The sequence below is a fragment of the Takifugu rubripes genome, chromosome 7 (assembly GCF_901000725.2).
Source record: "Takifugu rubripes chromosome 7, fTakRub1.2, whole genome shotgun sequence".
In the NCBI taxonomy this organism is placed as follows: domain Eukaryota; kingdom Metazoa; phylum Chordata; class Actinopteri; order Tetraodontiformes; family Tetraodontidae; genus Takifugu; species Takifugu rubripes.
Window position 1 is genome coordinate 7,269,562 of NC_042291.1, and position 13,587 is coordinate 7,283,148.

At 46.8% G+C, this 13,587-nt stretch overlaps 2 protein-coding genes across 2 annotated transcripts; one reads left to right on the forward strand and one right to left on the reverse strand.

Moving 5' to 3' along the window:
- Nucleotides 1-4,472: 4,472 nt before the first annotated feature.
- dpys (dihydropyrimidinase) lies at nucleotides 4,473-10,137 on the forward strand. The gene is made up of 9 exons (XM_003965855.3): nucleotides 4,473-4,724; nucleotides 4,999-5,157; nucleotides 5,251-5,430; nucleotides 5,806-5,995; nucleotides 6,088-6,244; nucleotides 7,055-7,196; nucleotides 7,436-7,578; nucleotides 9,016-9,223; nucleotides 9,356-10,137. Exons 1-9 carry the CDS (start codon nucleotides 4,473-4,475, stop codon nucleotides 9,425-9,427), a joined length of 1,503 nt encoding a protein of 500 aa, XP_003965904.1. The 3' UTR covers nucleotides 9,428-10,137.
- A 756-nt stretch (nucleotides 10,138-10,893) lies between these two features.
- Nucleotides 10,894-12,886, reverse strand: dcstamp (dendrocyte expressed seven transmembrane protein). Its single transcript, XM_029838526.1, has 3 exons — nucleotides 11,846-12,886; nucleotides 11,455-11,775; nucleotides 10,894-11,386 (listed from the first exon to the last, which is right to left on the reverse strand). The coding sequence occupies exons 1-3, from the start codon at nucleotides 12,884-12,886 to the stop codon at nucleotides 11,279-11,281; spliced, it is 1,470 nt and encodes a 489-aa protein (XP_029694386.1). The 3' UTR covers nucleotides 10,894-11,278.
- Between the last annotated feature and the right edge of the window lie 701 nt (nucleotides 12,887-13,587).

Below are 13,587 nucleotides of genomic sequence, written 5' to 3' on the forward strand. Positions count from 1 at the left end.
CCATTCATCAAAATCCCTGCAGAATCCCATTGTTATCTCCATATTCTGCTCATCTCTAAATCTGAGAGCATAATAGAGATTCTGCGGTGGAGGGAGCCCGAACTGCGTCTGCATATTTATTCAGCTGTCATGTCTATCTGAGCTGATCATCAGAGGAGATAAGCTAAAGAGATGAGGGAATAATGGTTCCCGCTGAGAGGCTGCAGAGCGACACCAGCACGTTCCTGGAAAAGCAAACCAGCCCGGAGTCTCAAATGATGATGAGATGATGCTGCTGAAGGATTCAAAGTTTGAAGGAGGGACTTTTTTCTGCCCCTGGAAGGAGCAGACACTGCAACCACTAACCTGTTCACCCCATAGAAAGAGATGCTTTAAACGACCTTTTTGGTGAAACCCTCCGTGCAGAGAACATTGAAAGGGCTGTTCATATAGTCCAGGGTATCACAGCCACGCCGGTGTCATCTATATGTCGATGCATATATGCAGGAGCCCAATCAGGATGCCGCAGGACAGCTAATTGAACAGTATCCAGCAACTGACACCAGGCTATGGAGGAGGAAACCCTGCTCAATGCTGCCATCTAGCGGCGCCTGGAGGCAACCTGGGAGCAGGGCTGTCCCCTGCTGCTGCCGAGGAAGTTTGGATGACAATTATCTGTTGTATTTTGCATTAATGTGATTGCTTTGTCTGCAGACTCATCTGACTGCAATTATAAAGAGTAGCATTAAAACACTAATTAATTAACTCAATTGTGAGCAGATTGATTAATTCTAAACAAACACGAGATCGCAGCAAGCAAATGAGCTCTGGAGTGCCGATGCATCTGGGAGTGCTGCTGCGGAAGACATTTTGATTATCTGCAGACACATGTAGTTGCAAATCTTTTTAATTAACACAAATAGATAGTTGCAGCGCGCGGGTTGCTGGTGAAACCATCCTGCTCGTTACTTGTAATCATAATTTGGTCAGTTTTTAAAAAGAATGCGGGCTGGAGATGTGGACTGAAGGCAGTGATCGAGAGGCGGCTCAATTATTCCAAACTTGTGTGTGTGTGTCTGTGTTTGTGTGTGTGTGCGCGCGCGCGCGCTTACGCGAAAGAAAATAGATCCTGACGCGGAAACTCATCAAGCAGGGAAAAAAAGAGATAATCAAATTATGATCAAAACAAAACAGATGGTCACATAAATCATCCATTCAGATGTTGGACTGGTGCCTCTGAACAATGAATCACTGCCCAACAGAGGAGGACACACACACACACACACACGTATATATATATCTGTGTGTGTGTGTGTGTGTGTGTGTGTGTGTGTGTGTGTGTGTGTGTGTGTGTGTGTGTGTGTGTAATTTAAGAACAAAACAACATGTCGGGGGAAACCCCCAGAGCTTACCGTTAATATAAAAAAGCAGTATTTTGTTGTGAAATATCGTTTTAAAAAATTGACTCGTCTCACAAATGCTGGTGTAGAGGAGGGGGCGCATTTTCTCGGGGTTTGTTTGGAACCCGAATAAATATGATATTCGTCGTTTTCGATGCTCTCCTGCAACAGATTTAAAAGGGAGCAGTGAGTCAAAACACCTTTTCTCGGTGTGCTGTCACCATCTGCACATGCAGAAAAGCCTAATCAGAGAGATACCACTAAAGTGCATGTAGTACTTTAGAGATTTAATGCAGTTTTTAATTGGATAGAGGCCCATTATTTTTTAATACAGAGGGGGCACTGAGGCACATAAAGCTCTTGAATATTTTTGCAAATCATGTTCAACAGCATAATGATTAACCACGGCGCTAAATTTGCCTCGCAAAATGAAAAGCAAACTTCATGCAAGGCGTAATTTAATTGTTTCCCTTCACATTTTCTGGCTCCCATTGTTGGAAGCTTAACATTTTTAGACTCTGCTTAACAGCCGCCTGGTGACGCCTGAGCTGCAACAATGTGACTGACAAACGTTCTGAAGTGGCTGCAGAATTCCCTCAGCGGGCCGAATGTCAGGGAATATTACATCACTTTATCTCACATTTAAAGACCCCTAACAGGGATATTTGTGCTGCTTTATAAGGCTGTAAAATACCAATTAGTGTATCAATCACCTGATATCACCGATATGCTATTTCAGAAGCTATTAACTTTTTTTTAACAGCACATATTGTATCATATAGCCAGTTTTATGATTTTAGCATACTACATGTTGTTAATTATGATTAATTTCAGCAGTCGAAGGTGCGTTTTCACACATTGAGGAGAACACTGCCACCTGGGAGCAGGTTTAGGTACTGCAACGCCGTCTCGTCTGCGTGTTAACGATCAGAACCATAATAAAGTATATCAAATAAATACTCAGATTGCAGAAAATGGAAAATTTAAAAAAAAAAACACAACTAACATTTGGATAAAACCCGCAGAAATTCAGAGAAATAAACATTAAGTGTGAATGAATACCTGCATTAGGGGGGGGGAAGGAGGCTTGACGGAGCGCCTGGTGACTGGTGGGACCAGATGGTTCTTCTCAAAGTCAGGAATGTTTCATTGGTGTGAAGGAGCGTGAACCTACAGGGACTATCGCACACCTGTGTGTGTGTGTGTGTGTGTGTGTGTGTGTGTGTGTGTGTGTGTGTGTGTGTGTGTGCCCAGCAGCTGGATCTATCTCGGTGGGAAGGATTCTTTCCTCTGTGGACTTGGAGAATTCTTCATATTTGGGAGCTGGAGGATTCCTCTTGACTTCAGGAAGCACTACAGAGATTCTTCCGGGCATCATCTCACTTCCTCTGCTGGCACAGGAAGTGTGGTTCTGCTTCAGACGCCGAGAGAAGAGGAACCTGCAGCCCGGGAGAGAAGGTCCAGCATCATTCCCACATTTGTGATCATGTTTCAGGCTGCTGTTACATCAGAAAAGCACATAGGAGAACTTGTCAGGGCTCCACCAGTGGGTCCAAACTGGCTCGAACAGATACGGTTCTGTATTTTGTTTTCTTCTTGTCTTTGACTCAGAGGAACAATCCCACTTATTCTTACAAAATGAGTAAAATGCAGTGAGATAAAAGAGAAATGGGACTTATTTCCCTCTGGTTTCCTAAAATAAGATCACTGAAACAAGCATAAAGTGACAGAGTGACAGTTTCTAATCCAGGCCTGTTCTCCTGTTAGCTCTGACTGCAGCAGCTCTCAGCTCCTGCACAGACGCAGTAAACAAGCTTCTTTCTGCCTGAGCAGAGCGCTGATAATCTCCTGCTGGAGCATTACCTTATGTCACTTTGCTGCGCGTGCCGGGCCCCTGCTAATGCAGGAGTTTCGCCGCGTCGACGGCGGAAGCTTCGCTCTGTGAGTTTGAAAAGAAACTGACATCTGTGTTGGTTCTGCCGCAGCTAATAAAGTGATAACAACGGCTGCCTCTGAATGGAGCGGAACGCCAACTTTCCTCATTCACAAACACTTTGGAGATGCCATTGCTGCCTCATTGCTGCTGCTTCTTCTTCTCTCCCTCTGATTACTCCTCTCATCTTATGTAAATCCTCTTAAGTCACATGTTATTGTTTATTGCAGCTGTGAAGGTTAGGTGTTCCTAAGCCCCGCGCCTCTGCTTATCTCGCCGGTGCATTCATCTCTGTCTCTCCAATGACTCTTGTTTTGCCTAATTCACTAATGGATGAGGAAAGTTGTCTGGACCTGATGCGGCGCTGACGACCAATCCATGGCAGCAACATGCTAATCTGTCCCAGTGGCTAACAAGTCTTCAGAAAAGAGAGGCAGGGGCGTCACAGCACAGATTTATTCACATTTAAAAGACAATCAAGCTCTCAACCTATTCTCCTTTTTAAGTGCTTTTTCTTTTGTTACACCCTCTGCAGACAACAGGCATGTTTAGACCTTGACTGTAGATCATAATCACATAGAAGGACTTAAAGTGCTTAAAATTTACTTTAATTTTGGATTTTTTATGACACATTCTTGAAGTTCTATGTTCATGAGGCATGAAGATGTGTCATTATGTCTGTTTCACTGCGACCAGGAGTGTTTGGACACCTTCAATTCTGATATCAATCATTGCCAATACTCACTGAAGCTTCATGGAGGTAGATGGACCAGAAAGAAACCATATTTGTGAAAATATACAGAATGTGAACCTTATTTTAGTTTTACAGGGATGCAGTTACCAAATTAGACCAGGTTTTGGTTACATATGTTCATTTGGGGGTCAATGAAGGACATTTGCTCTCGTCTGCCCCCTGTCGGCTAAATACAGATCTAGCTTTTAAAACGTGGTAGTTAAATCTGAATACATATTGATCTGGTTAAAAACAAATGTTTTGTAACAGGGGGATGGGTCTCAGGTGTCTCGTTTCCAGCTGTAACAGGGGCCAAAGGGCGGTGCGAGGCTTTTTTTCCACCCCTCAGCAGAAAATGAACTTTGGAGCGGAGCCCTGATTGCGCACAGACTCCTTCATCTGCTCCCTTTGCTGAAGCCGCGCAACAATGGCAGAAAGCAGCGGGATCCTCATCAAAGGAGGGAAAGTGGTGAACGAGGACTGCTCCGTCCTCAGCGACGTTTACATCAGAGGCGGCAAAATAGTGGAAGTCGGGCCGGATCTCCGGGTCCCGTCCGGAGCGCGAGTGATCGATGCGACCGACAGGCTGGTGATCCCGGGAGGGATCGACACGCACACGCACATGGAGCTGGCCTTCATGGGCACCAGAGCTGTGGACGACTTCCACATCGGTACCAAGGTGAACTAAAGCCTGCTCACTCAGAACCCGAGAAGGGTCATATATCAATAACAATCCAGAAGATTTTTGCATAATGTGGTGCAGCTCAGATCATCTGCTGCTGTCTGACCGCTCTGCTTCATGCTGGAGCAGAGCGGCCTCTGAAACAATCACATCCGTCCAAATTCGGCTGCTTCATTCTGCAGCAGGAAACTTTGATTCTTCAAGCGAAAACGGTCTCAGACAGAAAACACAAGTCTGTTAATATTTAACGAACATGTGTGCGCCTCCACAGGCTGCTCTGGCAGGAGGAACCACCATGATCCTGGACTTTGTCATGACCCAGAAGGGTCAGTCTCTGCTGGAGGCCTATGACCTCTGGCGAAAGACGGCTGACCCCAAGGTTTGCTGTGATTATTCTCTGCATGTCGCCGTCACCTGGTGGAGTGACAAGGTGAATCAGGGTTTTAAAATGGATTCAAATTCTTCCTTATGTTTCTTCTTATGATTAGACTCCCCATTCTTTTTCTACCTGTTCCTCCTGCAGGTCAAAGAGGAAATGCAGACACTGGCCCGGGAGAGGGGGGTCAACTCCTTTAAGATGTTCATGGCCTACAAAGGTGTGTTCATGCTGCGGGATGATGAGCTGTACTCGGTCTTCTCCCGCTGTAAGGAGGTCGGGGCCATAGCTCAGGTGCACGCTGAGAACGGAGATCTGATTGCAGAGGTGAGATTATATCTATGTTTAGATGCATTTACAAAGACTTTAGAGTGAATATCTACGACTTGTCTTCTCATTTAAGACAGTAACATCCTGTTGTAGAAGAGACAATATCGGGCTGTACACTAGAGGGCAGCACATGCTAAAAGGTTTCACATGTGTCTGCTGCCAGACAGAAAATGACTTTATTGTCCTCATATTTTGGAAGAAAGGTTAGTTTATCTCTAAAATCTGTATAAGTGTAAAATTGATGTGATAACCACTGGAATCTTTGAAGCAAAATGGCCACACATGTCCTTATTTTTTGATCAAATAGATTATTATTTTTTGATCAAATAGATTTTTCTATGTATAAACTGACCAGTCGTTGCGACTCCGCAGGGGGCCAAGAAGATGCTCTCGTTGGGGATCACGGGGCCTGAGGGCCACGAGATGTGTCGCCCAGAGGAGGTGGAGGCTGAGGCCACTCAGCGCGCCGTCACCATCGCCGGTGCCATCAACTGTCCTCTGTACGTCGTCCACGTCATGAGCAAATCTGCGGCCAACGTGGTGTCCAAGGCCCGCAAAGATGGTGAGTGTGGATCTGCTGCCACCTGTTGGTCGAACATGGTAACGCTGAGGGATGAATCTGGCGTTTAGCCTGATAAAGTTGCCCCTCTACAGGCAATGTGGTGTTTGGGGAGCCCATTGCAGCCTCGCTGGGCACAGATGGGACGAACTACTGGCACAAAGACTGGGCCCATGCAGCTAAATATGTCATGGGTCCCCCTCTACGCCCTGACCCCAGCACTCCCGGATATCTCATGGACCTTCTAGCCAAGTGGGTATAGTAGGACATTTAGAATTTAGTTCACTCATTATTAAGTCAGGACATCACCCCTCTCCTAAACACAGAAAACCAATACATTCCACCAGGATGCAAATAAAGATCAATATACACATTCAAATTTGTCACTGAGCTTTAAAGCTCTGCCTAGAAACATTACTACACAAATGAATTCTACATTTACTGACACATTTTTGAGCTGACAACAGTCAAAATTCTGAATAAACAAATCAGTTTAGTTTTCCACAGTCACAATAAGATCTGGAAAATCTAAAAATGAAGGAAAGGACAGATTTTTCAACGCTTGCAATCCCAATCACTACCACTAGATGTCACTAGAACGGTCAGTCTATTTAAAAAAATATTCATTGTCGATTAAATCACATGAACGAACTACAAAAGGAAACTAAATACAAGTGATTGAGACAGAATATCACTATAAGTCTGCACTGTGCATGAACCACAGTTGTTTATATTCCTCCTCCTTTCTGTATCTGTCTTTAGCTGGATAGAGATCTTTAAGGGCCACGATGATCCCTTTAACGTCTCAAACAAACTGGGCTTGTTTCAAATTTCTTTTTAAGGTGCTCTGTAATGTAGCAAACATGCTTAGGATCAAAGTCTGACAGAGGGAGCAGCGTGCAGAAATTCATGTAAATCAGCTACTTTGCATTTTAATTAACCCGCGATGATGACTGCCGTTGATAATTTTATAGTTGTCAGGGCTTATTTTGCATCTTCGCTCGTTATTTCCAGCACCTGCTTCGTCAATGACATCTGTTTTTCCCCATGAAACCGTTCCAGCGATGATCTCACGGTGACAGGGACCGACAACTGCACCTTTTCGGTGTGCCAGAAAGCTCTGGGCAAGGACGACTTCACCAAGATCCCCAACGGAGTCAACGGAGTGGAGGACAGGATGTCTGTCATCTGGGAGAAAGGAGTGGTGAGCTGACCTGGAAAGACCGACAGAGTGGCAGAACACATCCATTTCATTATAGATTTTGGGCAAACATCAACACAGCCTCAGATTTCTCTTTTCAGTAAGATGCAAAAAGCAGCATTTCCGTACAATCTGGGATCTGTGGCACATTTGTGATCGAAATCCGCTTACGAATAGCCTAAAAAGGGAACTCTTCTGATCTTAGCGTCTGTTCCCTAAAATCAGTCGTGTCGTTTCCTCAGCACACCGGCAAAATGGACGAGAACCGATTTGTGGCTGTGACGAGCAGCAACGCAGCGAAAATCTTCAACTTCTACCCGCAGAAAGGCCGGATAGCCAAAGACTCGGACGCTGACGTGGTTATATGGGACCCCAGGATGACGAGGTGAGGCCCTGCCAGCAGCCTGATCTTAGCCCGCTTCCATGGCTCCATCACTCAGGATTCATCAGCTCCGCTGCAGAGACGCGGGGCAGGCGCAGGCCCAACAAGATAAGGTTCAGAAGTTTCGCTGGGGAGCTTGAGGATATCGATACACAAATAAAACAAGAAGCGAGGCATCTTTTGCCACCTCACCACACACTCACACACGCCAACCCAGCGCGTAAGCCGATTAACGCCTGTGCGCCATCCAGAGTCAGAATGTCATCACTTATCTACAGCGGTAAATGAAAGCCCAATTTACATATGAATCACATCCATCAGACCCTAAAAGGACTGTTGGAACCTTTCCTTCTCTTCCACATTTGGCTGCTTTTTATAAAACCCAGTTGCGTAAGATTCACACGCAGACAGCATCCGTGGGACGATCCTGATTGCGGTGGTCACGGTGGATCCGAGATGACAAACACTTCACGTGGGCGTAAAACTGCTTTTCATAGTACACCGGGCAGCACTGGGGCTATTTTCAGTGAAGACCGCTGTTTAAAACCGACCACCGATTTGTTTGCACGCGCTTCTGTCTCATGTCCCGGATGTGGAGCAAGCGTAAATGTGCTGTTCTGCAATGTGCACACATGGAGGACGGTTTGAGTCCTAGCAGCATGCATATTCCGGGCTTATGTAATGGAATTTCACTGTGCTGCTCTGCTCTGTTTGCTGGAGAATGTGGACCGAGCCCCTCGGGGAGGCTAACCGCTGATGTGGACTGGAGAACATGTTTCACCCCACTGGAAGCCGATCTGCTGGTAACGTCAGAAGGAACCTGACCTTCTCTCTCCTTCCTGTTTGCAACCCAAATCTGAGACCGCTGTCAGCCACCGTTGCCGTGAGGCCGCAGCGTGCGTGCCAGTGTTACGCCTCCCTTCAAGCAGAAACGGGCCTCGTGTTTCACTGCTGCATCCGCAAATTATCTGTGAAACTGCAATAATTGCCCTCAGACATGTCACTTCATCACATCCGGCGCCAGGGGGCCACACGCCGTTGCATAATGGTTCGTAAACGCTTCGGAAGCTCCGTCAGCGGCCTCCTGTTTCATAAATGGGCTACTTGAATAATGAGGAAACATCTTGTTTATGTCAGCATGTTTGGATTCACAGATCCACAGGAAATGTGTGTGTCTGTGTGTGTGTGTGTGTGTGTGTGTGTGTGTGTGTGTGTGTGTGTGTGTGTGTGTGTGTGTGTGTGTGTGTGTGTGTGTGTGTGTGTGTGTGTGTGTGAGTCCCAGCTTTGATTTCAAGTGTTTCCGGTGCCATCTTATCTACCTGTCTGTCATCGCCTACTCTGATTCAGCCAAATGTTATTTTAATGACCACGAAATGCAAAGAATAAGGCTGCATGTTTGATGAGTTTCATGCTTTATTGGAGCTCGTTGTCAATCATCAGGAAAATCTCCGCCCGGACGCACCACCAGGCTGTGGACTACAACATCTTCGAGGGCATGGAGTGCCACGGCGTCCCCGTGGTGACCATCTCCAGAGGCAAAGTGGTCTACGAGGAGGGTCAGCTGAAGGTGTCGCCGGGCCACGGCCGATTCGTCCACAGACAACCCTTCTCTGAATTCGTTTACAAGAGGATTCACCAAAGGGATCAGGTCCGGAAAGCCCAGAAGAGAGACAAGAAAACAATTCCGCGTTCACTCGATTCATTAAGGGCAACCTGATGCTGATGAGACGTGTTAGGTAAAGGTCAGTTAACCTTTCTCTCCGCTGTGTCGGCCCTGCAGGTGGGGAAGCCTGCCGCTGTGATCAGAGAGCCCTACGCAGGCAAAGTCGTCTCTCTGGGAACGTCTGGCTGAGTCCATGAAAGGTCTCTCAGGACTCCTGCTGGGTGTCGCAACGCCACAGAGGTGAGGAGGAGCCAACAGGAGCCGTTACATGTACCGCATGACAGTCCGAAGCCACCTCTTGTGAAGGTCACTCAGGTCTTGCTAGCAGTTAGCTTCGTTTTCCACGTGTGGGCTGTGCTCATCTCGACGCTCAGATCCAGTGTTGCAGCGTCGACTTTCTCCTGCATTTCTCATGTGATGGTCACAAAAATAAAATTAAAGACACCTTAGGAGCATAAAACCTTTAGCTCTCCTTATTTTTAACCCCATTGTCATGCTTGTGGCCAGAACACTTCTCTGCGTCTTTCACTAAAACGGAACTTTGCTTTACTAGAACGTGCACCATCCCCACGTATGGATCCACTATATGTTGGGGGAAAATGAGGTCTGGGGCTGTCACCCAGCATCGTGCGGCAGCTTCCTACTGGGCTCATGTCCTGGCGTGCTATTGTGCCACGGGCCCGGTTGAGACATAATGTGAGCTTATCAGGTTACCTCACGGGTCATTGGCGGCGTGTGAGTCACCAAAGGCCTTCTGATCCTTCGGCTGCACCACTTCCTCTTAGAGTTAAAAACATGACGGCAAAAGCCCGGACAGTGCACAGAGGTTTAAGATATGAGCAGGTGATACCACAATGATTCAAATACACCCAGAAAATGCAAATAAAACTGTCTTTTAAGCAGCTGCCGGACTGGGAACTATATTTTTATTGCATCTAAGCTCATGTCGAAACCGCAGCAGTGGTGCAGGAGAGATGAGGTTGCTGAAATTAAGTGCAGAACAAAGCTAAATAATTCCTTATGGCACAGTTACCACGGTTATTTAGATCGTCGTACACGCGAAAACACATTCAACGACCCGAACACAGCATTAAGGATCAGAATGGAATGATTTGGAAAAAACTGGCATTGAATGAATGAAATGAAATAAGAGAATGAGAACAGGAAGTGATGGAAGCAACTAGAGAAAAAATGGCTAATACCTGTGAGATGATAGTGAACAGTGAGAGCGTGTAAGTGAAAGGAGGACAGTACTGTTCACTGCACATGTAGGGGACATCTGTGGGGGTTATGTAAGCAACTATTACCGTGGTAACAAACAGAAACTTCTCACAGCTCAGTTTAGGTATGAAACTAAATAAACTGCTGGAAGTGTGTGCTGTTTGAATGCATTTATCTGTGCTTACACACACACACACACACACACACACTTTCATTCAAAACCATCAAAATATTTTTAAGGTTAAGTCTTAAATATAAAGAGAAGATGTGAAATGAAGTAGATTAATTAGGAAGTTAGCGTGGAGGTCTCACCGTGTGTGTGACTGGTGGGACCAGATGGTTCTTCTCAAAGTCAGGAATGGTTCATTGGTGTGAAGGAGCGGGAACCTACAGGGACTATCGCACACCTGTGTGTGTGTGTGTGTGTGTGTGTGTGTGTGTGTGTGTGTGTGTGTGTGTGTGTGTGTGTGTGTGTGACATATCACCACTCCACAGTCGGAATCAGTGCAACATCTTTTTTATTTTGAAAAATAACTTATATAACAGCTCTAAACTCAACCAAGAAATAGAAAATTGATGGGTATTTAAAAGGATAAATAACAGATTCCTTTAGCTTAATATTAAACAACACATTCTTTATTATCACAGGCTACTGGAGGTAGAGAGGGGGGGTAGAGGGGGTTCTGTCTGGAGGAAGCTTACGTTTATCTTATATATCATATACTTTAAATCATTTACAGTTTAGGTGATTTAAAACCATCAACCAAAGCCTCCAACAGTCTACGATGCAGCTAATGAAACAGCCCATCAGCAGCTGTATCAGCAGAACCTGTAGCTTAGCTTTCCTTTAAATACTGAGGCAAAAGATAACGGAGTAGTTTGAGGAATCTCTCTGGGCCTGAAGATCAGAGGAAACCAAAAATGCAGCTGGAGGAGGAAAAGAAAAATTACCCACCGTATCAGAGCATTTATATCTGGTGAGCTTCAACACCTACCTTAGAATAGGGCGCGGTGACCTTCACAGGTCTCCTCTGTTGCCGCTTCTTTAAGATTTTGGCATGCAGGTATTCCACCCTGGCCTCTGTGGGACCGGGGAAGAACCGCTCGCACACCAGCAGCCTGAGCTGGGCCACCTTAGCCGCCATCAGAATCATGACCACCAGGATGGACACGATGAGAGCCAGAGGGATTACGGAGGTGTGGAGGAGCAGCGTGGGTGTAGGAAGACACTCCTTCTCAAACAGCGTCATCGAGTAGGAAAAGTCTTCCCGGTGGGTTTCCTCGTGAATCGGTATCCCTATCAGGGTCGCAATATCCTGAACGGACACGGGAAAGGGTTACATGTCTGACAGGATTAAAAGAGTCCGTCACCTCGAGGACACTTACCTGAATGTTCAGTAACAGGCGGACGTGGAACGGCTCCAGCTCTGTCAGCGTTGTTGTTATGATAGCAACAAGCCAGTACATCAAGGCGTCCACGGTAATAAACACAACCCATATCACAAACTGGGACACCACCGGAATGCTAAACTTTAGCATTGCTCTCCTGTCCCTGAAGGTGGGACGGATGGAGGGGACAGTGTACAGCTTCTCCTCCTCTGCTGTGAGGGGGAGGACGTGGGCTTTTCCCTCCGCTCGCCGCTTCCTGTCAAACTCCACAAATCTGCCGCCGATGAACTTGTTTTTGTACTTCAGGTCGTCGTGGAATTTTTTCACGTGCAGCACGATGAACGCCGCGAGCACGAGGAAGCTGACGGCGGGAAACATCTTCTCCGTCACCGAGGAGACGGTGTCCACGATGGACTGCACGTACTGGACGGTCTCGTTCAGTTTGTGCTCTGCTTCACTCAGCTTGGCTTCAAACTCTTCCGATTTCAGCCTGGTTGAGATCTTGGACTGGCTGGTCAGCTTCACAATACCCAGGTCGGGCTTCCACAGCCTGTTTGCCACCCACTTCAACATCTCCTTGTACCTCATTAATGGAACGACGATGGCTGCTTTCTTGGATTTAAGGTTACAGATCATACTCTTGAGCAGAACGGAGAGGTTCTCCCAGGTATTGCGAATGTTTCTGAGAACCACCACGCTCGTCCCAGTGGTGAGGAGCAGGTTACGGCTGTTCTTCATGAAAACAGAGACGACTAAGAGGGTCCCGAAGCACCTCACTCTTTTTGACAGGAAGAGGGCAACAGTCAGCAGCATCATGGAGGAGCCGGCAATACCTCCTGCCACCACTAGCTCATACCTAAGGGTGAAGTGGAGGTAGAGGAGGAGCAGCGAGCTTAGCAGAAGACTGGAAAGGCTGCAGGTGAGGAGAAGGATGAGAGAACTTTGGAAGCCACCTCTTTTATCACTGGTGAAGACGTCCACCGACAGAGAACCGACGTCCTTGATACACTGTTGCACTGAAGTCCAAGAGAGCAGCATCGCGCAGGAACGTTCCTGGAAAAGAAAGCCAACACCGGAGCGCCGCGGACTTCACATTTGTTTTACTGCCTGTATTCTGCAGGAAACTTAAAGGGCGCTAAACAGGAAGTTCAGGTCAGGCATTTGTCACTCGTTAGTCATCCCTTTAAAAAAACAAAAGCAGAAGTATCACGTGGACGGTTTTGACTCATCTGCACGTTTGCCGTTCACATTCTACATGCAATGGCAACAGACTGAATGAAGATTTCAAGGAACTTATCAAATCAAATCAAATCAAATCAATCTTTATTTATATGGCACTTTTCATACGCTAGGTAGCACAAAGTGCCTCACAAAGGATAAAAACAGCAAAGAGAACAACAGAATTAAGAAAAGGACAGACACACACACATGCATACAACACACTTACACACACACCCACACACATAAGCAAGCTGAGGCAAGCTGAGACATGGCTGGGCACCGAGACCTGAGGCGAAGGAGGCGCCACCTTTGGAGGCCCACCAGGCCGAGGGAGGTCACGGTCCGCGACCACAGGTGGTACCGCCACAAAGACCACCCCGACCCGGACAGACCGGAGGCTTCACACCAAAGCACAGAGCCCCCTAACCACCCAGGCCAGGGTCGACAATGGGACAGCACCCCCAGCGGTAGACCGGAAACATCTCCCAGCCTGGCAGGCCCCCATGAGGAAACACCAT